General features: G+C 43.7%; 1 protein-coding gene across 2 annotated transcripts; it reads left to right on the top strand.

Annotated features, from left to right (window-relative positions):
* The first annotated feature begins 1,036 nt into the window (after window positions 1-1,036).
* ctdspl2b (CTD (carboxy-terminal domain, RNA polymerase II, polypeptide A) small phosphatase like 2b) lies at window positions 1,037-25,094 on the top strand. Of its 2 annotated transcripts, none has more exons than XM_035418824.1 (13): window positions 1,037-1,238; window positions 11,599-11,807; window positions 14,179-14,311; window positions 15,717-15,866; window positions 16,462-16,707; window positions 17,006-17,099; window positions 17,258-17,369; window positions 18,177-18,263; window positions 20,623-20,685; window positions 20,820-20,899; window positions 21,378-21,504; window positions 22,502-22,597; window positions 23,288-25,094. In XM_035418824.1, the coding sequence occupies exons 2-13, from the start codon at window positions 11,622-11,624 to the stop codon at window positions 23,351-23,353; spliced, it is 1,440 nt and encodes a 479-aa protein (XP_035274715.1). In that variant the 5' UTR covers window positions 1,037-1,238; window positions 11,599-11,621; the 3' UTR covers window positions 23,354-25,094. The 2 variants fall into 2 exon arrangements, with proteins under 2 accessions (XP_035274715.1, XP_035274716.1); XM_035418825.1 differs by lacking the exon at window positions 1,037-1,238 and adding an exon at window positions 2,275-2,293.
* Window positions 25,095-25,613: the final 519 nt, after the last annotated feature.

Here is a 25,613-nt window from a genome sequence, read left to right on the forward strand (position 1 = left end):
ACTCTACTTCTGACGTTTTGTGCAGTGGACGAGATAAGGATTCCTTAATAGTTGACGAGGAGACAGTTTAGAAATATTTTTGGGACGCAACCGTTTGTGAATAGCCTAATGTCCTTCTAGAATAGGTATGCAATTGCATTGACATTGGTTTCTAACTAAAATCAACTGGTGCAGTCTACGTATCCACGTTTCCTTTGTACACGTTTCTAAACATTGTTGCAACCATTAACTGCATTATGTAACCTGCATGGTGTCAGGTAACAACTCTGAATGCATGAGGGTTGGCGGTACAACTATCTTAGCTAGCTACTGTAGTCTACTTGAAGAAAATGACACAAGGTTGCTTTGAGTGCTGAAACACCCAAACCGGACACCTGGACAGTCTGGATCTTGACCATACCTCTTTCATATGCTTGCTTCATCTGCACAGCTCAACCAATTGTTCACGTGGACCATTGCGTCTTGATCACACGTTAGAAAGTACTAAGTGTTGACATGAGTTGGCCACCTTGCCCACACTGTCCTTTCTAACCTGTGAATCAAGACGTGACAACCTATGAAAAAAAACAGGAATTGTCCTGCGTCGAAGTAGCGATCGGTGTCACTTGCGAACTGCTGTCTAACACTAAATCCCCCTCTAAAGTGTCAGCATCTACTAGACGGAATTAAGTAACTGACCTACTCCACTCGGTCTTTCCCATTTGTTCATGTCATATCAGTTTACAAAAACACTATGAACGAGAGCTTCGAATTCGAAAAGATGTCGCGTATCTATCTACAGCATTTTGGCCATAACAAAACGTCTTGTCTTAACAAAGCGCAATTGTAAAATTATTTTCTTTGTTTCTGAATGTGTCATCCCATTTTTCGTTACACATGGTTTTGTGCCCGATATATTTTCTCTTATCTTTCAATACGCTCCATATAATTTGCTAGCTCGCTAACACAATGCACGCCACAAAGACAGAGTAGGCTGTTTTGTTTAAAGAACTGGAAGGGGGTGTGGGGTAGTGGTCGATTTGCGCGTGCGCTGATGTTCAGATCATCCGGGTCCCTGCCATTGAGAGTGTCTGAAGGAGGCGGGAAATGGCGTCCACAGAAGCAGTGCAACAGCGGACAGACTGGCGCTGAGTACAGCTAACCAGAGACGGCTATAAACAGCGGCTGTCCCTGTCACGGGCACCAGCAGCCAGGCAAACACAGCCACGCCGGCAACGAGATATTGTGGAACCCGGCGAGTAAGTAAAGGCGAACAATGTCGTGGCTTTTCGTTTGTGGGTGTCGTATAAATATTTACTCAACTCTAACTAACATTAACACACAGCCTGCAACTGCCGCTGGTGCACATCTCATGGACGCTCCTGTTTTGAAATCTGCCTCACGTATTGACAGGGAACTCCAAGAAAGTCCTATTTGTTGCACACAACCAGGCAATGCTCATTAAAGCAAGCGAATGAGTTAATTGATATCGATAGGTCTACTTAATTCGGAAATAATCTTCTTTTAAATGTGTAGCAAATAGCCATACTGTTCAGCTAGCAGTCTTGATTATTAATTGTATTGACAACTCGCTATCCAGGGGGCTAACAGACTTACTAGATGTAACGTTATTGCTAACTGTGTTAGCTAGTCTAGTTATCAAGTTAAGACTGACTGGTTAGCTGCTACTGCTAGCTAGCTAACGTTACGTGGAGGTGAGCTTGTCTGCTGTTGACTGACTAGTCAAAAGCAACTCGCCACTTTAATCCTACATATTTCTTCTGTATTTTTAATCCACAGAAAATGGCATTGTCTATTTAAAAATACCTGTGCGAATGACTTGGGAAATTTTAGCGGGTTTTTTAAGATTGGGGCCTGTTTGCTTATTTTCCGCCTCGGTCTTGAGTGTAAATGATCATTCGAATTTCCCATCTTCTTTTCCGCCTACTCTGTCGTAGGGGTGGGGTTTAGTACTGGTGCCCTGTTGAAAACAAACAAGCTAACACGGTATAGCTACATAGCAATGCAGGCTACCTAACTAGCAATGTATGCATTGTTATATAACTACGTATAAAATCTAACCAGCTAGACTATATTTGCATGAACGGAATGACCAGTTAGAATTATTGCGTGTAAGTGAGATTAAACCAATTTAGCCGACTGGCTGTTTTTTAAAGGATAACACAAGGTTTAGCTAACAAGCTAGCTAGCGATCAGTCAATTCACTGGGTTCATTCTCTTTGAGCTGCTAGAGGGGGGCGTTGCTCTTCGTCGTGTTTCTGCTTGCATGGAGTTCCAAAGTGGCTGCATGAAGGTAAGGTTAGTGTTTTGTACAATATCTGTCCAGATAAATGTCACGAGACCTGGAATATTTCACCAACGGTTACAGATAGAATTCGTACGGGTTCAGTGAGTAACTTACACTTACAGCAGCGAACTTTCTCTAGTTATTGCCACCGTATTCTTGTAAGTTTTGCTGGAACCACTACTGGTCAAACCTTAAAGCGTAACTTACGACTTTGTTCATGATTGTAGTTTGTCCAACGATTTATTGCATTCCACACACGGTGATATCTTGCATAGCGAGCTAAGTTTCATAAATATTAACTTCTCTTGTTATCGCAGTAGTAGTTTGAGCACCAGATACATCCACAACAACTCAGCCAGACAAATTAACGTTACCGTATTTAGCAGTTCTAAAGCATTCTACGGACACAACGATCCGTCATTTTGTCATCGTTGTACTGGACATTCCCAGTGCTTCAAGTATATCTTTAAACGTTGCCGTTATTCATTTGAATTAAAGCGGTTGATCGTAATCATGATTGTATTCCATACTCATGACGTCATTAAGGGTTAATACCTGTAGTATTTCCCAGAATATCGATTTTTTGTGCTACTTCAGGGCCTTTTGGCCTGGTTGTGCGGTCACAGCAACTGTTCCTTAACATTTAGCCGCGTTGGTTATAAGGACTATCTATTTATTTTTTTCTGCTTACACATTTGCCTGTTAAATGGCAGGCTACATCTAGTGATTAAGAGCTGGCAAGATGTCTAAAGAATGGTGCTCGGTATAACTAGATAACATTCTAGCTGTCATAAGCAAAGGAAGGAATACTGACTTGATATCAGTTTGGCTGGCAGCTCTCCCTATTGTTGCTTGTCCTCATAAAGCCTTGCACTTCTAGTATTCAGCCAGCATGTCTGGGTGTGTTAATCTAAAGTGCCATTTTAGGAAATGGGACAACTATGGCATATTCTAAGCAGGGTTTCAACATTAGCCTCACAATTCTCAAATATATGCTTTAAAGAAGTCCTGCATCAAACATATTTAGTGCAGTAGTAATATGTGGCTTGATTCTGCTTATGTTGACAAGTTGGAGATTGTGTAATCCTTCCTTTTGGAAGTGGTCGTCTTTGTCTGTTTGACAGTCAGCTTTAACACAATGCAAGTTCTGCTTACTTGCGTGATTTATTCACAGTTAACTGATAGAGGATCATCCACTGTTGCGTTTCATCTCCTCAAGTCTCTGACCATTGGACATCCAAATTAAAGATTAGCGTGAGATTTGGGAAAAGCAGTCTTTGGACCTTAAGGACCCTGTGCTATCGAAATCATTCAGTAGAAGCTGCACTGGACATAAAGAGGACGAAGAAAGCAAATGTCAAGCTTGTTTTACTCTGTTGTGATTTCAAATAGTTTTTATCCTGAAATCCAATCCATAGTTATTGCAATACCCACTACAGAATGGTCTGGAGACTGATTGATATTACATATCTGACATGGCACTTTTTAATCAAAGATGCAGCCTTAGTGTGCTCTTGATCAGAAGGTGAGATCAAGTGAATATCCTATTGCACAGGCACTCATGTTTGTGACAAAAAAAAATGTCTTAATTTTCCTGTTTATAAATTGAAACAAATATAGCTACATTTGTCTTGTGGCTGTGCGAACAATTAAAATGAAAGGAAATGCATTTTATGCAGGTTCTTTAAGCTTGCAGAATATAAGACAAATACTCCCAACTCCCTGTGTAGAAACACCCAATTAGCAGTGGGACATCTGCCATTTATATTTCTTTTGTAGTGTGTAGTCATCTCAGTTCACCTTAGCATTAGATCATGAACTTGTTTGATCTAATCACTGGCTTACAATGAAATGTGGCTAGCGTGATATGTGTCTTCTTATAAAAGAGGAATCAACATCTTGCATGCTCATTGTTTAGACCTGCCCTGCAGGTGATTAGAATAGTTAGTCAGAGTTTCTTGATTGAAAGGTCAGTGCCTTAAGTACATGAACCCAGGTTTTTTTCTTTTTAAAACTGTCCCTTCTCTGGGGTAGTGTATCTTTTTGTACTGACAAGCTTCGTCATCACCTTTGTTGTGTCAACAGGTGGAGTCCAACTGCATATTTGTTTCAACTGATCTAATTGAGTGTAAAAAGAAGTGGGCTTAACCTTTTCTTTGGTTTTTCTAAATAATTCTCTTTTTTAATCTGCAAAGATGAGGTGTGTGTGTGTGTGTGTGGAGCACGCATAGTAGTACACGCCTTTTCAAACAAAACGAAGAAAAATGCAAATGTAAACTGACTCAGATTCTGGCTGTGCATATCACAGCAATGTTAAAAGGAAATAAGAATAGCGGAGATTTGAGTGATTACACGGTGGCACGCTGTTGCGTCGTAGCTACAGAAGAGTTTTCTTTGGGAAGATGGCCTCACAGGGCAGTAGAGTGTCAAGATCTGCTGTGTTCCACGGCCGTCGTCCTCGGTAGCGGCTTGCGTTACGGCGAACGATGACCAGCTCAGGCAGGTTCTTCTGCTCACGCCCACTCGAGCGCGTCGTCGTCCATCTTGTTCGCGCCTGACGAGGAGGGATGGTCCGCTCAGTCGACGGCCCAACGGTGGAATTCCCCCATCAGTCATCTCACACCTCTTGTTCTCTGAGCCACGCCCCGGTCCCACAGCCGCGGGAGAACCTTCTGACTGACGTGCGTCCGGCTGGCCGTGTGCCAGAGATGACTGTCATACAGGCCTGGGGTTGGACCATACAGGCCTGGGGTTGGCCCGTGAGACGTAAAGTTGGGTGATTCAGCAAGCAGTCCACTCATTGTTATCTCACAGAATTTACACCCTTCCTCTTTTCATAGTTTCACTGAAAGTAGCTGCAAAAATAAAGGATACTTTGGCACAGTACCCATAGTTCTTTGTGGGAGGGAAAAGACCCTGTTCATCTTTGCTCACCCTGGTGGCATCAGTGTCCCTGTAGTTATTCACTTCGCAGGGGTCACGCACCACCCGACTCTCACATTCCACTAGTTTTCAGGAATTGGTAAGTAATGGGGCACTTTGTAACCCCTGCCCTGCAGTGCAGTGGTCTCCACTGTATTTGCAGCTTAGGGTCAGATGCAGCCGTGCTGTTTGTGTTTGGTTAAAATGATTGATAACGGTCCTGTTATTTTACAATCTGATGGGTGCTTTCAGTTTTCCTTTTGATGAATAGCTTTCGCGCACACACACACGCGCGCACACACAATACAGCTGCATGCATTCTCCACCCAAGCATCAGTACGGTGTCAGATCGGCCTCCAAGATATTTTTATTTATTTTTGCCGCATGAATTCAACTGTGCTTCAGTTGTCTCGAGTTAAATATGCTGTTGCTTTCTAAAGACTCTTTGCAAGGTGGCAATGCTGACACTTCCAGATGGTTCCAGTTTATATCACAGAATATACGGAGGCGGAGAAAAGCAGATCGTTTCACCTGGGAATTTTGCGGTTTTTACCAAAATGGGATCCGAAGCTGGCAAGAGTTTCTGAATTAATACGCGATTAAGGAATGCGAGTTTTTAAAGTAACGGGCGTGCTTTAATGCCAAGCTTGTAAATGAATCTGGTGCATAGTCGTGTACCGACAAATGGGGGAAAATATCCCCTCGGGAAAATGGATCCACATGCTCCCAAGCCTTTACGGTGATTATTGTTCCTTAATCCTTTGTTCCCTCCCCCCACTCAGATACAGTATAGTGCCGCCATTGAAATTTATACATAAATTTTTTCATGAGAGACAACTGCAGGGTACATTTTTTTATTACTGTTAATTGGCTGTAATTAACCTCGGAGAAGGGGGGGGGGGGGGGCAATGGGGTAGGAGTTCTGCTCGGGTCAGGATGAAACTATGTAAGGCTAGTGTACGCATGTGTGCCTTTTGGAGAGGGGGGCACCTTCTTCAGTGCATGTGTAAGTGCATCTGGTTGTAATTTAAGGGGGAAAAAAATCAAATGTGGGGGTGGTGTTACAATGAAGAAAAATGGACAATCTGTACTGTACTCATGGATGAACAGTTCAATAATGTCATGTGTTTCTGTGTATTTAGCCTATACGTTTCCTTAAAAAAAATTTTTTTTGAAAACCCCAATGAAAGCGATACAGGAGAGCAATGAGATGGGTGTGCGTGTGTGCGTTTGCTTTCGTGCACGTTTGCGCGGAGCTGCGGATGAGTCATTCTTTGTGACTGTAAAAATAGGAAACGGGCAGGCTGAGGCTGTGGTGGCTGGGGCCTGATCTGGAGCATGCCGTCCATGCATGCAGAGAGAGCTGCCCAACTGCTGCCTCGGTCTGGGCTGCACTGGGGTGGCCATTCATTCGTTCATGGGGTGGGCTGAAGGGAGGCGTGGGGGGGGTTAGGTAAAAATCAAACTTTACAGGGGATGCGTTTCTTTTTTGTTTGTTGAGGAAACCAAGGGCAGAAAACTGAACATGCTTCCCTCCAGACGATGCGTTTGAATCTAAAATGGTCCGAGTCTTCTTGGGGGGGCGGGGGCTTACGTTGATGGTACTACATTTGGTGTAGTTTCTCTTCCCTCCGGCCAAAACAATGCGTTTCGACTTCAGAGGGGCTTCTGTTTTGAATTTTTCTGTTTTGTGGGGCTGGGTCCAATGAAACCAGCCAGAGTCATGCCAGGAAAGGGAGAAGGCCGTCCTGCCAAGGATTAGGAGCAACCTCTTTTGCTTTTAAACTGAGGACAGGACATACCCACACAATGCTTTAAAAATCATAGCCGAGTGTACCAGGCGTGTGTCTGTTTCGCAGTACTTTTGTTTTTGTTTTTTTTGTCTGTAGAATCTGGAAGAAGTTGGGCTTTCACAAATCTACACATGGTTTGGAATTGGCAAGTGGTGGTGGAACATGTCATCGGCTGATGTGGCTGAGGTGTTTTTACAGCAAATAAGCAGTGGATCACATAGGGATTGGGTCAGCATTAGACGGTAATTTAGTTATTTACTTGTAGGCCTGTGGTATTTTATATTGCCAATGTGCCAGGATACAAGTGGTGTAGTAGGAGAGCCATGTTTCATGTTTCCCTCTAGATTCCTGTTTCTGCTTCCCAGTACTTACACACTGAGGAAAGAGCTTGTGGAATTTCAGTATTATATCCTTTTAACCACTGGAATGTTTGACACCCATCTGACCTTCTTGAATTAATTTACAACATTTAAGGAAAATTAGAATTCTTAAAAACTGGACACAAGAAAAACAGACTTGTATGGTTGTCTGCACAATCATTAGAAGTGCGATTGCAATAATTCTGGGGGAAATTGAAATGAGACATTTTAACATTTCTGCCACTGAATTTTCAAAATAATACATTTTCTTTTTGTAGATGATTTGTAGGATCACATAAGACTCATTGAACCCCACGATGCTACAGCAGGTTAATTCTACTAGGGGCCCAGGTGCCAAGTGAGGCCCTCTGTAGACATACTCTTGCAGGGCTGTGCACTTAGTCTTGGGGCAGTGGCACTGGAGTTAATAAATGCAAAAGTTTAGCAGCACAGTAAAAAATTTAGTAGCCCAAAGTTCTTTTATTCAGACTAATCTCATTATTGCCAAAAATCTCAACTAAACTATACAGCAGAAAATACATGCAAAAATTGGAAAAGTCTTTTCATGGAGCAGTGTCAAGGATAACTATTCATTTTCATTATGGATGTACAGTGATCAGGCTTCCTTTGGTATCTGCTGGTGAAAGCTTAGAGCCAGCTTTTCAGTGTTAGCCAGTGATAGCTTAGCACAAACATTTTGCTGTTTCACCGATGGTGAGATTATTGCCATTGTGATGAGCCATTCACAGGCCAGACGAGCGAGACATTTGTTACGCCGCAGATGTGGTAAATTAAGTGAAAATGGAATTCTCAGAAAGTAGCTCAGGCGTAGTCATCTGAACCATATAATTATTAGTGTTATAAGGCTTCGTTCTTACCAGCCAAACTTGCAAAGGTACACAAACTCTCTCTAGATTCTTTTTCTTGTCTTTTTCTTAACAATAAAGTAAGCAAGTTGAAATATTTGGTTCCACAAGTAAAATTTGTTACATCTGTGTGCATCTGCTTCTTCCATGAACGTGGAAACTTGGTTGCAGTTTGCATTTCTGCTCTAATGTAAAACAGGGAGCGATTGACATCAGCCAGTGTGGCCAGTCAAATACTTGCCATTGATTTCAGCCCCAGAATGCTCATATAGTGCATCAATAATTTGTTTTTGATCAGATCCTCGTTCAGTGATAAACTACAGTCTAGAGCGGGGGGTTGCCTTCTGGTCCTCATTTTTCAGTTAACGAACACTAACATTTGCTAGTTCACATTAGTGTTGTGCACCAAAGATGTTTAAAAGATTATGGATTCAAAATAATGAAATATGACAAGATTCTGAGAGAGAATCTATTTACTTTTATTGGAGAATCTACAAAGTTTCTTCTAAAGTTCCATATCCAAACAGTTTTGACTCTGCCTCTTTTTTTTTTTCATTTTTGAAATGACCTCAGAAAATCTATGTCTCAAGAGAGCTAATGTTCAGATGCATAAAAAATTGTGACCAGGGGACCGTGTCCAGGTCTTCGATTAAGAAGGCAGCCACTTTGTTTATACCTGTGCGGTAAATTTCATTTATGCATTCTTGATGGCATGGTGCATGCGGAATGCACCATTTAAAAAAAAAAAAAAAAAGACAAAATGATCTGTCCCACAGAAAAGAGTAGATGAAGAACACTGCTCAACACCATGTGGTTTCTCTTAGAGTGCGTTTCCAACGTAGTGTTTTCTTCTCGGGCCATCCGTTCGCTCGCAGACAGCATTTCAGCGGTGAGCTCCCCACAGAGGCTCAAACTTGTTTGCTTCGTCCGTGTTAGATTAATTCCACAGCGGATCGACGTTAGAGAATCCACGCCGGGGGGGTTTGGACGCTCCCGCACAGGCGAGGGGAAATTTCGGCTGTGTTTCGCAACCGTTTGGAAACGGCACACACACAAGCTCCCCTTGTGGGGGCCTTCATTTTCTTCACTGAAAAAATGCATGCAAATTTCTGAGAACAAAACTGCAAATGGGATGATGTAACATTTGTGGATTACATTTTGGTATTTGCACACTTTTCCACTGGTGCTTTTCGAAGAACTGATAATGAAAAAAGGCATTTGAGAAGGTTAGTAAAGTTTTGTGCTCTGCTTATAATTCCCTTACATCGATTCACTACTACCGTCAGTTGGCTCATTGGGTTGCTGTAAGGACTAGGAAGCACATCTGTCAGTCCACGTACACTTCTGAATTGTCAGATAACTAACTGAGTCAGCCCAAAAAAATTCACTTGCATTCACCCACCATAATATCTCATTTGCTGGCCACCACTCAATAAGCTCTTCTCCTTGCGCTTTTTAAATGCTTTTCAATGTTTGTTTTTTGTTGTTCCCCCCCCCAATTCTGCCTCGGTGCCTGTATCTTGCTCCATTGTGTTTTTACGCTCCCGTATCTCTCCTCGCTTCTTTGTTGTGGTTCGACAGGAAGCCGCTCTCTGGAAACAGTTGCTGGAAAATTCCGTCGTTGAACGGTCATTTTTCATTAGATGCTGGCAGTCCACTTGGCAGTCCCAACTCCTCAGTGCGGCCATGCGGTTTCCACTCTGGGCTTATGTTTTCACGGCTTCTTCTCGACACCAAATAATAATCACGTACTCTCAGCACGATCTGTGGTGTTATGTTGACTTGAATTTATGCTTTTTGTTTGAGCAAATTTAAAAGATTTCTAAGTGTTTTCTGCATGGGTGTGGTTTAACAGAATGCTAACCAGAAACAGCGATTAGATCTACATCAAATTTTATGTTACACTTGTTTGGAAATGAGACGGAATCAGAACTTTTCATGGTCTGTTGGGACAAGTAAATGATGCCCAAGGTTCAATGATCAACAGATCGAAATGTATACTGAATTTTGAACGTTTGGGGGAAAAAGATTTGTGTATGTGAAGATGTAAAAATGGTGAAGATGGTGGAAATATAAGTACCCTCTTCCTCTCCCTATGTTGGCAGAATCCGTGTGCCATGTCTCTAAGTATAGACCATCTTTCTTTGGAAACGTTACGGAGGACACCATATCTACATGTCCTGCACTAAGTTAAGATAATTACCCCCACCCCAATTCTGAATAGCATCAGGAATCTTATGCCAAGGTCAAAGGTCACTTGTCCTGAAATAGTTGTTTCTGTGCTGGGTTAAAAAAAAAAAACTGTACACAAGTTCAACAGGAAGTGGGGGGGGGGGGGGGCGGGGGGCATTCAAACGCGTTCGGAATGCATTCTGCTTGCGTGCAGCGGAAAAGCGTTTACGCGCGGAGCGGGGGAAAATGGCGCGGCGAGCCGGAGATCGGGCCAAAGGAGAGCGCGGCGTGCGGTGTTCACGTCCCCTCCGCGGCGACATCAGAGCCGTGAATGGGGGCCGTGCAGGAAGGGCTCCCTGGCAGAACGCCTAACGGGGTCCCGGAACATGCCGGAACGCATTTTCAGCCGGCAGTGTTGCATAAGCAGTACGGAGCATTTGGGGGGGGGGGGGGGGGGGGGGTCTGAGCGGAGAGCAGCGGTTATTTTCGGGAATTTTTTTCCCTGCAAGTGACGATGGCTCACTTTTTGCGTAATAGGAACGCATCCACATTGTTTTTTGTTTCATACAGTTCTTATAAGGTTTAAAAAAAAGAAAATTTAAACCTTGTCGTACATGTAAGCGGTTTAAGTAGAATCAGGAGGTGATTTCTAATGTTTCTAATGGATGCATTTGACCGTGGCTTTGCGGTCGATCGTCCTGTGCTTGGGCGACCCCCCCGTGCCTGAGGGGTCAGCTGAGCAGTGCGGAACGATACCGCGTGTTCCTGGGGGGGGGGGGGACTGGGAAACGGCGAAGATCCGGTCCGTTCGGATGGGTCTGGGACGAGGCTCCGCTGTTCTGATGTGTTTGCGGCGGCCGGAGGAAGTTGAGCGCCTTGAACGCAACCAGATGTTGCCGGCCGCCACTTTTGAGTCTGCCAATCAAGTGAAGGAGAGGGAGGGCTACTATCTGGATTCAGTGAAGGGTGTTTGTTTTACGAGGGGTTGCCTTTATTCAGGAGTTCCTCCTGTTGGTCTGCCGTCGTAGTGGCTCCTACTTGTCTGTTAGCATTGGATTTAGAATTGACTTGTTAGCGGTAAGAAGTGCTTGTTTTGAATTAACACTGGTAACCAATTTCCCCTTTGTCCTCTTTCCCCTCTGTTTCTCCTCCTTTTATCCTCAACTCTACTCCCCCCCCCTTCCTCCAACTTCCTCCAGTCTTACATGTGACGTTCAGGACGATGAGGCTGAGAATGCGCAAAGCTTCTCAGCAGCCAAGCCCCGCCCACACGCCCCGCTCGTCCCGGACCAAGCGGAAACACTCCGAGGTGGAGGAGTGCGCGCCCGCCAGCGGAGCGAAGATGGAGAAGCCCGAAACGGGGATCTTCTCCACCATCAAGAAGTTTATCAGAGGAACTGCCGTCAAGGTTCGGGAGGGTTCTCTGCGCGCGCCGGCCTCCCCCCCGGCCCCGACCCCGACCGTGTGTCACATTCCCTCACCGTTTGATTATTAGCGAACGGCGCGCGCCGCCGCGCGGCTACACATTTTACAACCGCGCGTTATGTAAGCGCCCCTCTGCCCCGCCCCCTTCTCCAGACCCCAGTATAGCAGCAATCCAGATTTAAACTGTAAATTCAGTGTTTGCAAGGGCCGCCCGGCATCGTGTTCCTTCAGAAGTGCGCTGAGGAATGTTACTGCTTGCCTGAGAACTCCAGCCATGTTCTAAGAATAGCGTTGGCTCTGGAATGGTTGCATAATGACAGTAGGTAACATTAGGCTCAGCCTAAACAACTGGACAGCTTTTTAAATTTATTATTATTATTTTTTTAAACGCACTACTTGTGTAGTGATGCCCATCTCACAAGGGACTGGAGTTCTTGCAATAGGGTTTTCAGCCAAGTGGAAACCAACACTATATATATAGTTTTTGTTCATTCGTAAAAGGGTTATTTGGTTTTAGAGTTCAGAAGTCCGTAATCATGGGTTGCCGTGAAAAGAAATTGAGGATATCCTGAGACAACTTGAATTGTTGTTTTTGATATCAGGTTTAGTTGGACCTGCATTCACAAGCACAAGAATGGGCCACTATGCATTGTATTTGCTTTATTGCATTTCAGCTTCACTTGCTTAATTACACGTATCAACTTTATGATAGTTCATATAGAAATCTTGCAGTGTAAGTTTAACCGTTATATGCAAAGTTATTTTGTTATCCTTGTCTGAAGACCAAGGTATTACATAAAACAAGAGTTCTAACTTTCTACACTGTTTTATGTTAGAGTTGGTTGACTTTTGGAGTTGAACCTTTTTCTTGCATGGAACTGCCAGAATTGCAGGGGTCAGTACTTTTCGGTTTCAATTTCATATACGTTTTCTGACTCACGAGACAAACGTATGGCTCATTCAGCCATATTCTGATGTAGCTGTTGAAAGATTCATTGATGAAATGCAGAGTTCGATATATACCTCTCCCCACCCCACGAGTTTATTTAGGATCCGATTCAGTGGTTTATGCCAAGGGTTGGATCGTTGTGTACATTTGAGTTGAATTGTGATGAGATGAGAAACGGAAAGGAGAAACTTCATGAGGCTAGCGAGGAGATAGCACCCTTGCTAGCAAAACAAATACTTCTGCTTATTTTCCATTGATAATTGTTGTTTATATTTAGGCATTAATATCCTCTGCTTAATTGAGCATACAACCTTAGTCATTTTATTACTTGCATTCAGAACCCCCTGATTTAAATGCGTTTGTAATGATGAAAATAAAGGCTTTTGGCAGCGAAGACGCAATTTTTCTGTGTGTAACGTGAGCGTTTGCCTCCGAGGTTATACTGCAATGTTCCCACCATCCTTATTTTACATGGCAAAATCAAAGGGTGGTTATTTAAAAAAAAATTTTAAAAGTGAAACGAAGGAGGAAATTAATTTTATTAAATCAACAAACTGCATACATCACACATTTTGAACAGGCTTTCTGTTTGAGCTGTCGAGTGAGAGGAACGGTGGGATGTCAGTTTGCTCTGTCTGCTGCCATTCTTCTGTATCATTTCTGCTGCATTCCCATTTTTGGAATGTACTTGGCTTTCCTTTCAGCAGAGTTGATCGCCTGCTGATATTTCTGATTAAGAGCGGTATATGGCCATGCTGTGATCAGGGGCTCCGTTAAATGGATTTCAATTACAAGGCGCTTTTGAAACTGCTCACCAGAGACTCCGGTTCACCTGCTGCCCAACAACATTAGCCTCCTCTTTTTCATTGCCTGCTTAGCGCTAATTAAGTTACGGTGATTTACATAAGCTGTTGCTCCCTTTCTGGAGAGCGACGGGCAGCACTGCCTGGCAAAATGTGGTTATGGATCTGTTTTTGTTCAATAATCTGGCTTTGCCTTGATCTGACCCCAGAGAAAAATTGCTGCCCTCGCGGCCACCTTTCCAAAGCCTACGTGGGTCCAAAACCTGCAGGTGGCCTCAACGAGTCTGAAATTTCTGTATAGGTTTAAAAAGCCATTTTATAAATTGGAGTGTAATGGAAAGTATCAATTCGGAGGAACTGATTTGGGTCTAAAATATGGCTGTTGGCTTTTCAGTTATTCCAGTAGAAGCAGCCCTTCCCAACATCCCATCACTCACTGCTGCGATATTAAACAATCTAGGAGGTGTTTGTACCATAATGCAAGAAGCACATGACCAAATCAACTGCTGATTTGTTTGATAAGTGAAGTAGATAATGAGCGTGACTCTATAAGGGCAAGCTAGTCTCAGTGGCTTCACGCTGACTTTGGGGCTGTCCTTCAGGTGGAGCAGGAGAATCCGGCCAAGAGGAGCCGCGTCGATCTGGACAACAACCTGATCTCCTCCACGCCTCAGACTGGGGACAGGGCCAACCAGGGTGTGTCCCGGGCCCACCGGAGGGGACCCGTCAATGGGGGTGAGACAGGCAGAACTTAACCGTTTTATTTATGTGACCGTGCTCATTTATTTTTATTTTATTCATTTACGTGTGGATTCCCCCCCCCCCCACACTTTTGTTTTTTTTTTCCATTTTTGTAAAAATTGCAGTTCTTAAATTTATTTGCGTTCAGATGTCTTGCTTTAAATGTCTTAAATGCTATAGTTCTGATGGATAGGGATTTATTGCACTGAAGAATGCACTAAAAATGAGGGTCCCCGAAGGTCGAATTCATGCAGGATTCATGTTTTTTAATGCGAAAAATGAAAAGGCACAGGAAAAAATGTGCTGTGCTCTGAAAACGCAGGTATATTGATTGTGACTTTCAATACGGTTTCATGTTGAGAGATGCATTGATTTGCAAAAACCTGCAACGTTTTGTGATATTCTGAGTGTTTAATCTGCTGGCAAACCGATCATTAAGCATTCATTAAGCTCATTAAGAGATGGCATATTTTGTTGCATAATGTGTACGAAATATGCTGTCTCTAACCACCCACAACAGCAGTGTTGCTTGACTCCAAGTTGCATGCTTTTTGGGTTTGACTGTGCACATGTAAGCCAAGTCCACCAGTAAGATGCATGCTTGACTTTTGGGTAGTTCTGGAGGAACGTGATTTTGTGATTTGACTCAGGCAACACCTGTACAAGGGTACGCTAAGTGACTCATTACAGAATTCTTGGCGAGCTAGCAACTTACCGCCTAAGTATCCAAAATGTAGGCTCCCACAGTGTCACTACTGTGTTAATCTTACCCTATTAACTTCATACCTCATGCTAACTTAACCCCTTCCAGTTAACATCATATTACTAATGCATGAACAAGGAGATGGGTGCTGCTCTCACCCATTCTGTAAATTGTGTAGCTAACTTTTCGCAAAGTACAACGAACTAACTATAACTAGTTAATACATTTGAATTTAACGCAGGAATCTAGCCAGTTTAGTAAATATCTTGTGTAATATTAGAGTAAAGAATAACACATTAGAACTAGCCAAAAGAAAACAGTTGTTTGGTCGATGTTGCACAGAAATGGCACTTGTAGTTTATTCAGTTTATCTTTGGAGGCTTTAAATCTTAAATATACAAGAATTTGTTAACACTTTTTTAAATTGAGCCAAGTCAAGTTAATTTATGTATATTGACATTTTTGAAAATGCTTTTTAAACAGTTTGTTTAATTGTCGCACGTCTAATGCATTACTAACCATCAATAATGTGTGTTTGTTTAAAACGCTGGTGAAATTGGTCATTTTCATGACCTGCGCTTTGAAAATGCATATTTCTGAAGAGCAGTGTGGCCTGTGGTCTTAGAATTGTGTAAGAACAATAAATATATATTCTGTCGTAACAAAGCCGACGCCTTTTCTTCTTCCATCCCCAAGACACCTCGAACCACGACAGGAGCAAACGGGCGAAGCCCAACGGGAAGCTGGAGGAGCCGAGCAAGATCGTGACCAGCCCGCCCCGCACCACCCTGCTGGGGACCATCTTCTCCCCCGTCTTCAACTTCTTCTCACCAGCAAACAAAAACGGTACGGACCACCGCTTGCTCCCACTCTCTAGCGCAGGGGGTCTCAAACTACCGGTCCTGGAGGGCCGCAGTCTCTTCTGGATTTTGTGATTTCCTTTCAGTCAGCAGCCAATTAAGGCCTTGGAACCAAGGTGCACCGACTCTTTAGCCAATCGGTAGCTTAAATGAAGCACTTAAGTGAAGGAACACGTCAAAAAAACCAGAAGACGCGGCGGCCCTCCTGGATTTGAGTTTGGGAACCCTGCTCTAGCGAGAGGGGAGGGGGGGATTCGGTAAGGACTGGCCTCGTTGAGCCTCCGTGTAAACGGAGAACCTTATTTTCAGAGTCCTTGGGTGCAGGCACGTGGAAATGTACCTTTCAATTAAATTAGCGCAGACTGTTTAGGCTGAGCTGGTCTTATGAGTCGCGGTCACTCTGTCGAATGCTAATCCTTTGTTTTCTCCTGCATCCGTTATTGCGCTCGTCTGTTTTGTTGGCCTTATCTGCTCTCCTCTTCCCCCCCCCCCCCCCCCCCCCCTCTGCTCTTCTCCCCCTCTCCTCCTCCACTCCCCCTCCTCCTGGCGTCCACTCCCCCTCCTCCTGGCGTCCTCTCCAGGAACGTCAGGCTCCGATTCCCCGGGCCAGGCGGTGGAGGCGGAGGAGATTGTCAAGCAGCTGGACATGGAGCAGGTGGAGGAGACCCCCACCTGCACGGCCACGGCCACCGCCACCTCCACCGAGGGCGCGGGCGTCCCCCTCTTCCCCTGCGCTCCTGCCCCGCCCCTGCGGCCCCCGCCGCCCCCCGACACCGCCCCAGAGGACGGGGAGATCGTCACAGACGCCGACCTGCCCCCACTCACAGGTACGCACGGAGACAGCCAATCACCACCCTCCTCCCACACACAGGGCGGACCTGTCACCAGGATTCCATTCTGCACTCCATTATAGCCAAGGATGTCTTCCACGCTCCCCACCGCAGTCCCTACAGTTGCCCCTCCAGGGTTCACTTGTAAATTCGAGGGCATTCTGTGTGAGGATCACCATTGTATGTCATCACAAATGAGCTTCGGCTGCTGTCTCAGTCCACTCTCTGTGATCCTGATGTGCGGTCTCTTTTTCAACTCTGTCCCCCCCCCGCCCCCGTCACCGTGCTGGTCAAGCGCCCGGATCCACTCCAGACAGCGGCTACTCCGAGGCCCCGCCCACGGCGCCGGCCGAGGGCTCGTACGAGGAGGACTGGGAAGTCTTTGACCCGTGAGTTGAAGTGCCGACGCTCACAGACGGGGCGCTCGCACGCACCAGCCCCTCGCTCCCTCCCTCCCTCCCTCCCTCACTCACTCCGTACACAGTACCCGGGGCCGCCAGCGCTGCTCTGACCTGGGGGTGCGCCGTCTCTCTCTCTCTCTCTGCAGGTACTTCTTCATCAAGCACGTGCCCCCGCTCACGGAGGAGCAGCTGACCCGCAAGCCGGCGCTCCCGCTCAAGACGCGCAGCACGCCCGAGTTCTCGCTCGTCCTGGACCTGGTGAGCCGGCGGCGCCCCTCGGACCTGTCTCGCCCCGAGATTGCACCCATGCGTTTGCTGCGCTTACAAAGTTTCCCTCACAAACACACCCCCCACCCCTCCCGACACCAGCACTGGAATAGTACACTTTGAATCGTACATAGTACAACGAATCCAAGCGCTAATACTCTACTTTAGGGGTGCAAAACATGATTTTCACTTAATTACAGAAGAAACTCATAATAAAAATGGGGCACAAGTTTTTTTAAATTTGCTTTTAGCTGACAATTTGGTTCCTTAAATTGAGGCCTATATGCTAAATGGGGATAAGATGGAGATCCTGGTATAGAGATGTGTCTGGGGACGGGATATTCCAATATCTATTTACCACTGACTTAATTTTTTTCCCCTAAAAGTATGTGTTGAAAGAGTTCCTCATTCTGAGATAATCACTGTTGACTCCCTTTAAGTACTGTAATCAGTCATCAGGGTATTTATGAGCCCTGAAGCACTGCAGTAAGGCTTCATTAAGTTTTAAGTTAAAACTGCGTTCCTTCTGTATGTGGAAAATGCCCCTAGGACAATGAGCACATTCAGAAATGCATGGTTTACGGAGAAACAGTCTCTTTATTTCCCTTGTTTATAACAGCCCTTCCACACACAGACTTCTGTGGATCTCTTGTCTTTTTTGTGTTGCATACTCGTGTTGCTTTGGGAAATGGTCGATGAATGATGTTGAGATCATTGGCATACGTGCAGATTCACGTCAATGGCTGCCTTTTCTCACCACCCACTGAATGATTGTTCCTGCCTTGCTTCTCCCTCCAGGATGAAACGTTGGTACACTGTAGCTTGAATGAACTGGAAGATGCAGCACTTACCTTCCCCGTCCTCTTTCAAGACGTCATATACCAGGTACCACCTGCTGATTCCTTGCTATGATTCAGTTATGAAATATCGATGTATCCTTTTAAAGACCCTGTGCAACTTGTAACCAAATTAAAGAAAACAGGAAATGGAAGATTTATTCATTTCAGATTTAGGAGATGATCTTCATCCTGAAAGCAAGAAAATTGTTATGCTAGCTGCTACAGAGGGATTTGCTATTGGCCATTCTGAGACCATGTTTCCGTAGTAATATTTAACAATTAAGCAACGTGACCATTAGTGGCCATACAATCAAGAAGTGAATACCCATTCAAAATGGACACTCAGACCTACAGCTTTCATTTTTACATCTGAAGGAAATTATTTTTCTGATTATGACTTAGTAGAAAAAAGATAAGCGTGCATCTTTATTTTGCTGCATAACAAATGCTTTAAAATCAAGAAAAGTGAGTGTACAGGCTCTTAAAGAATATTATTTTATAATGCTTACTTTGGACAAAATTTACCTTTTCTGGTTTACATGCCATTGGTGGTTTTGTGATCATTTTAATACACTTATTTTGTACTGGATAGCAAATTCCTATAGACCAGTGGTTCCCAACCTCGGGCCTGGGGTCCCTGTGTGTATGCTGGTTTTCATTCCAACCGTACACAGAATTTTAAACCTCTGATCATTTTTCTTAATTAGGTTCCTTTCATGTTTAGAGGGATTAGTTAGCCTCTTAAGCCACATTATGCCAGAAATAGCTATACATGCCACAACAAATAAAAATATCATGTTTGCATTTTTTCTTATTGCACTTAATTGCAAACAGTTGTTTAAAGAGGTAACACAAATTTTTTAACTGATCAAATTAAAGACTAACATGAATCAATAGGCTCCTAATTAGCTTGTGGAACACATGATTGTTCATAATTTTTTTCTTTAACTTAATAAAATGCAGGTTTGACTTGTTATCATTTGATCTGTCTTTGAATTCATCATTATCTACCAAAGGGTTAGTTTTAGTAACCTTGTGTCCACACTTTAACCAGTTAGAAGCCTATTGATCCAGCACAGTCTTGGAGCAGTTGAATAGTTTTGTTGACTCATGAAGTTCTGCATGGCATACATGGCTATTTCAGACATTTTGTGGCTTAAGAGGCTAAATAATCTCTCTGAACATGAGAAGCACCTAATTGAAAAATTAACAGCTTGTTAAAATTCTGAGATTGCAACTCTGGTCAGAACAAAAACCAGCATACACAGGGGGTCCAAGGGATGGGAACCGCTTGCTATAGACCACAGATGTCAAACTCCAGTCCTGGAGGGCCGCGGTGTCTGCTGGTTTTTCTGGTTGTTCTCAGCACCAGTGTTTTATTGATTGGCTGAGGAATCCACACACCTTCTTCCCAAGGCCGTAACTGGCAGCTGATTGAAAGAAAACCCCGAAAATGCACAGATACTGCGACCCCTTGCGATTCAGTTTGGCGCCCCTGCTGTAGACCCGTAATATAATGACATCACAAGTTATGCATGCTTCCATCTGCTTGTGTGTTAAATAGCCACTGCATTACAACATGTATTTGGTATTGGGCGATGGCGTCAAACTGAGAGTGTTACTGTTGGGTCTTTGTTTTAGGCTGGGCTTTAAGATAATAAAAGTTTGGGAAACCTCTCTAGTCTCGTACTGTTATATGGGAGCATAGTCACCACTAGAGGGTGCAAATGGTCTTCATTCTGAAGCTGGCTTGTGAGAACATTGGTGAGCCACAGTGTGTACATATGGGCACAATATACTTCTTTTTCTTTTAGATTTGCTTTCATTTTAAGATGAGGGTTTTTTTTTTCCTCTACGTGTGTCTCATGATTAAAATGAATATAGTAAATGTATTGGCTGATATGCACAGAAACCTGTATTATTTATAGATAAATGCAAATGCTTGTGAAAGATGAACAAATTCCATTAGTCGCAGCCAATTTAATACATGTGTAATGCATATGTGTTTGTTAAAATGCACACATGTTGTGCTGGCTGGGGCTGGAAGCCTTGCTGGATGCATAGTTGGCCCGACCATAGCTCAGGGAACAGAGGGGGTTCCAGTCAGTCTCGCAACAAGCAGAATTCTCGCCAATTGGCCGCCCAGGGTTGGCCAAGCTTACACCTGAAGTGTCCTCTTCTGACTCGACGTCGTTGTGAGCTGCCGGCTAAAAACGGTTATAACAACATTCTCAGGTGGTGGCTCACACCGTGGAAAGAAGCAGTGGCTTGTCTCTCAAATTGAGATTGGAGATTGCAGCGATGAGTGTGAACATATTGGGAGAGAACAGGTGTAAAATACACACTCACGCACACCAGTGTGTGCGAGTGCAGGGGAAATTACATGCTTCTGCTCTTGTCTCCAGGTGTATGTCCGGTTGAGGCCGTTCTTCAGAGAGTTCCTGGAGCGCATGTCTCAAATATATGAGGTAGGACACTTTGTGTTCTCCGGCATCTGCCTGTGTTTGTTACTAGTTGCACACGCACACATGAATCCCTTCCACCCTCCTCTCCCCTCACGAAGGACCCGTTGGCATTTTGAGACCCTTTCATATTTCCTCAGATCATCCTCTTCACTGCCTCCAAGAAAGTGTATGCGGACAAACTTCTCAACATCCTGGATCCCAAGAAACAGTTGGTTAGGTTAGTTCCATGAACTTTACTTGCATTACTTGACTCGCTTTGTAATATTTGCTACATCTCAATCTGTGTCTTTAAGTTGCAGTTGCAGCGCTGTTGGAATGTACCTAAATTTACCTGCCACTTCTTCCTCTGACCGATTCTTAACTGTCTGGGCGCATTACATTCTCAGGAAACCGGCGTATAAAGACCATTTGATTTTTCCACCCATCCCTGTAACCCACTACCTTGACAATCTGACATCGGTCACATTCACAGGCCTTAACTTTAACCCCGGCGCGTAACCGGACCCCCCGTCCTGCGCCGGCATGTATATAGTGTTCATTATGGGGATACAGTTACAGAAGCGTGGGTTGGTTGGGGAGCTGCGCGTTAAGCTCATGAGGCGTTCAGGTGTCAAACCTTTGGTGGTTGTCCTGCATTATTGATCAGCGCCTCGATCGGGCATTGATTTCTGTTCCCTTCTCGAATGTGATTGCAGGCACAGGTTATTCCGAGAGCACTGCGTCTGCGTGCAAGGAAACTACATCAAGGACCTGAACATTCTGGGGAGGGATCTGTCCAAGACCATAATTATCGACAATTCACCGCAAGCCTTCGCCTATCAGGTGAGGCCTTCAGCTGTATTCCTATATTTGCCACTCTAGGCCAGGGGCCCGAACCCTGGTGTACCACGGGCCATGAGTTTGGTCTTAACTGGTATTTCCTGGTTTTTGGCCGATGAAAATCCATGAAATTTAAAGCGAGCCTTTTAAAGAATTTTGTATTTATTTATATACACTGAAGCCTAAATAATGGCTCTGACCATATCAAGTATGCATTTCAAAATAACGTTCTCAAAAAGCACCTCAGTTTGTCATTATTATCGCCCAAAATGAGCAGACTTGGTAAGTTCAGTAGACTTGATGCTACGATTTCTATAAGATGAGAAGCACACTTGTTTCCCACTTCTAATATGAATCTCAAGCAGCGCTAAAACTTAACATTTGAGCCAGCAGCTGCCCAATTCCAGGCCTTGAAGTAACACCACAAATGGGAGGACCTGGCTTTAACAGGTGGTTGCTTGACTGTCATTGCCCCACCTAATGTGTGCAGAAGCAAATTTTATTTTATTTATTTTTTAAAACCCAGTTCATCCTGCTGTACAAGGTATATATATATTTGTATCTTTCTTCTTTAATAATTTTCTGTTTTCAAATAGTTTTCAGTGCAAAAATACACGATTATGTTGCTACATCGTGTCCATAATGGACAGGGCTGGAATTTTAATAATTTGTCAGACAAACTGAAATCCTTCCAGACACATTCTGTTTGCCCACAAAAATGAATGAATAAATAAATAAAAATAATCACAGAGTGAACTCTGACCACAGGGTCTGTTGGCTTTGTTGTCACTTGGCACTGAACTGGACAAGCGGTTTATTACACAGTTCAGTCACCTCATCTAGTTTGGTGAAAGATGAAAACTAACCCAGCAGAACCCTATCCTGTGGTGATCCCTGATATATGTATTGGGTGCCTACATATTTATACCACCACCTTCATCATAATCGTCACTGTGAACCTTTAATAACAAAGCACTGCGCTCCTCCCTGCTCCCGGCAGCTTTCCAATGGGATTCCTATCGAGAGCTGGTTCATGGATAAGAACGACAGCGAGCTGCTGAAGCTGGTTCCGTTCCTGGAGAAGCTGGTTGAGCTGGTACACACGCTTACTATTTCCACCCCTTGTCCTGAGAGCACCTCGTCTGCCTGATTTCCTGCTTTACATGGCTGCCTGTCCATGACTGGACTTCATATCCGCTCTCTGTGTTATACACCCGCATGTTTACACAGGCGCGAACGTAGCCAGTTAAGGTGCCGAAGAAAAATAAATCCAGGGAAAGTGATTTATTTGGCATTTGTGGCGTAAGTCAGCCATGTGAAGGCCATCAAAAAAAAAAATTCATAAAACTTTTCAGAGAAACGTATATTTACTGTTTCTTTCTTTCAGTTTTCAGACTTAAAAGTGAACCGTGTTTAGCTGTTGAGTCCCTAAGAAGGGGAGGGAGCAACACTGGTGAAACTATTGATTTTATTTTAATTTTTTTGAGGCGCAAAACTAAAAATTGCTAGCAGTGTGTTAAAAAAAATCTAAGCACTAACGGCACTGTGCTTAGACAATGCTGCTGATTGACACAGAGATAAAGTACAGGTGCGAGTCATGCGATTGCTTTCAACTGTACAAGCAATCTTCAGCCTTTGCACCTCAAAAAGACCGTCATGAAGCTGAAGTTGCTCTCTCTTACGCTTTCTCTCCCTTGTTGAACACCTCTCATCTTTCCTAGGACGTTATTGTTTTTAAATAATGCTTTCCCCCTTTCCCTCCCCCTTCCGCACCGCGGCCCGCCAGAACGAGGACGTGCGGCCCCACGTACGAGAGCGGTTTCGCCTGCACGACCTGCTGCCCCCGGACTGAGAGGAGCGCACCCAGCCTACCCAGACAAAACAGAAAACAAAAATGGACAAAACAAATAACTCATGGACATGTAAAAACAAACAAACAAAAAAAAAAAAAACTCTTTGGAATACAACTAAAACAATGCCAGTACTGTTGAAACTGCAACTTTTTATGACCCACGTTGCTTTTAAAACTATTGTTGAAGAAGAAGAAGAAGAAGAAGAAAGAAATGACATCAACAGCAGGAAGTTCTCAAAGTGACTTTGCTGAATATAGAATTTATAAATACAAATCTATCTCTTCTCTCTATATGAATATATATATATATAATTATACTCGTGTAATTGTAGGCAAGACCAGGAAGGGATACTTTGTTGGACTGGCTCGTTTCTTTCCCCATCCCCCTGGAGCGGTTTCTCTCTGATTTGCTGCAGTGGCGTCTGGGAGGCATTGTGTGAGCGGCTGGGATTCTCCTCCTGTTTGAACCGAGAGCTTGGCTCTGCGCAGACGGCTGCCCGCGCTCCGTACGGTGCTCCAGTTAGGCTGTTGACACAGGTTGACGGCAGACACTTCATTTCAACAGGAATGGCCAGTAAAACAAACTGTGTACATATGCTTTTTTTTCCCCCCCGCCTTCTCCTTCATCAGGTTTTTAAAACTTTATACTTTTAGCCGAAGATGATTTCATTATGCATTCCCTTTATAGTTTAGGTGCTTTTTTGTAGTTTTAGCTTTTTTGTTTTTAAAAGTTTTTATCATATGTTGAATGGCTGTTTTTCCTGCTTTGTCTGCTGGTATAATGTACATTTGTTTTTTACGGGAAAAATGTAGTTGTTGGTCGGTTCATTAAAGATGCATTTATATAGTTTCTGTAAAATATTTCACTGTAGTTTTGAAACGGATATGACAAATGGGGGGAGATGAATTGTACTCTTGGATAGGTTTGTGGCCTTGTGTAGAATGGCATACCATGGCCCTTTAAACCATAGTGATGGCTTGTCTGTTCTGCCCTCTGTCAGTTTGTACACCAACTGCTAGTATTTTATGGTTAGTTTTGTTTAGTGTCAATGCCATTTTTTTTCTCTCAATTTTTTGACAAGCCAATGTTTTTGTGCGCATTCTTTTTATCAAAGTGGCTGTATAAACTGAACAATTTCCCCCCTCCCAAATGTATTAAAAACATTTTAATTCTTGTGTGCCGTTTGGACACTGCCTTGTTAATCAAGCCAGTTTTATAAACTGTCCCCTTGAGGGGAAATTATATATGTGTATATATATATATATATATATATATATATACTTTTTTTCTCGCTAAATGGTTAAGGAAGAAATGTGTGCCATCACAATGGATGAGTGATTGTGTCCGATGTCTTGAGTTATTTGGAGAAAGAATTGCAGGTAAATAGGCTAATGTTGCTGGCCTGTTCCCACACCCCTGTAGGCGAATTGAGGGCTGACTGCTAAATTTCTGTTTGTAGCACCAGCACCCCCAGATACAGGCTTCATCACTGTGGTTTAACCCTCTACCCAGTACATTTTTTGTCATGCCTTGATTTAAATGCAGTTTTTGTTTTTTGTTTTTTGTTTTTGTGGAGAGTTTACTGTTGTATATGAAATTAGGAAATTCTTGGGAGAAGAGCAGCGAAGTAACCATTTTACATTGTCATTTTTTCCTCCTTATTTCTCACTGTCATTTGTTGTATCTTGATTGTTGCCAAGTGGCTTCAGGATCATAAAGGATGTTATGTGTAAAACACAAGTGAACAAACATCTTTATCTCCCATTGCCTGTTTTGACTGCATTTTCATGATTACTTGGCCTAGATAGTTTAGAGTTTCTCTTCACTTTCTTCGTTTCCTCTGGTGTATCAGAAGTATGCCTTCCTGAAGTAACCCAGTGCTTGTGCCAGTAGAATGTATTGTAAGTTTCTTTAACTTAGTTTCTGTTAGTAAAAGAAAATTAGTCATGCGATTTAGTGCGCAACTTAATGATTCGTTTCTTTTGCGTGGTCCCGTATGACACTTAATTATTTGAACATCTTATGTTCCGTTCAGGAGATATGTTGGAAAACAAATCCCTTTAACCTACCATATTAGCTCAAACACTGTTCAGGATCAAGTTCCTCCTTTGAGGGCCTAGATTTGAGTAACCAGAGAGGTCATGTATTAGACCAGTGTTCAGTTCACAGCTCAGTCAGGCTCAAGTGGGGCAACACTTCCCTGCCTGAAATGAATTTAGCCTGTCTGTGTGTGCGTGCGTGTGTGTCTGCCTGCCTGCC

This window comes from Anguilla anguilla, chromosome 5, assembly GCF_013347855.1.
Source record: "Anguilla anguilla isolate fAngAng1 chromosome 5, fAngAng1.pri, whole genome shotgun sequence".
NCBI classification, from domain to species: domain Eukaryota; kingdom Metazoa; phylum Chordata; class Actinopteri; order Anguilliformes; family Anguillidae; genus Anguilla; species Anguilla anguilla.

What these genes read in the sequence shown, in the direction of transcription:
- ctdspl2b (XM_035418824.1), top strand. Translation starts at nt 11,622, where the DNA reads ATGAGGCTGAGAATGCGCAAAGCTTCTCAGCAGCCAAGCCCCGCCCAC. An exon ending in CTCACCAGCAAACAAAAACG is followed by an intron (nt 15,867 to 16,461) that starts GTACGGACCACC and finishes CGTCCTCTCCAG; the next exon opens with GAACGTCAGGCTCCGATTCC. An exon ending in GACTGGGAAGTCTTTGACCC is followed by an intron (nt 17,100 to 17,257) that starts GTGAGTTGAAGT and finishes CTCTCTCTGCAG; the next exon opens with GTACTTCTTCATCAAGCACG.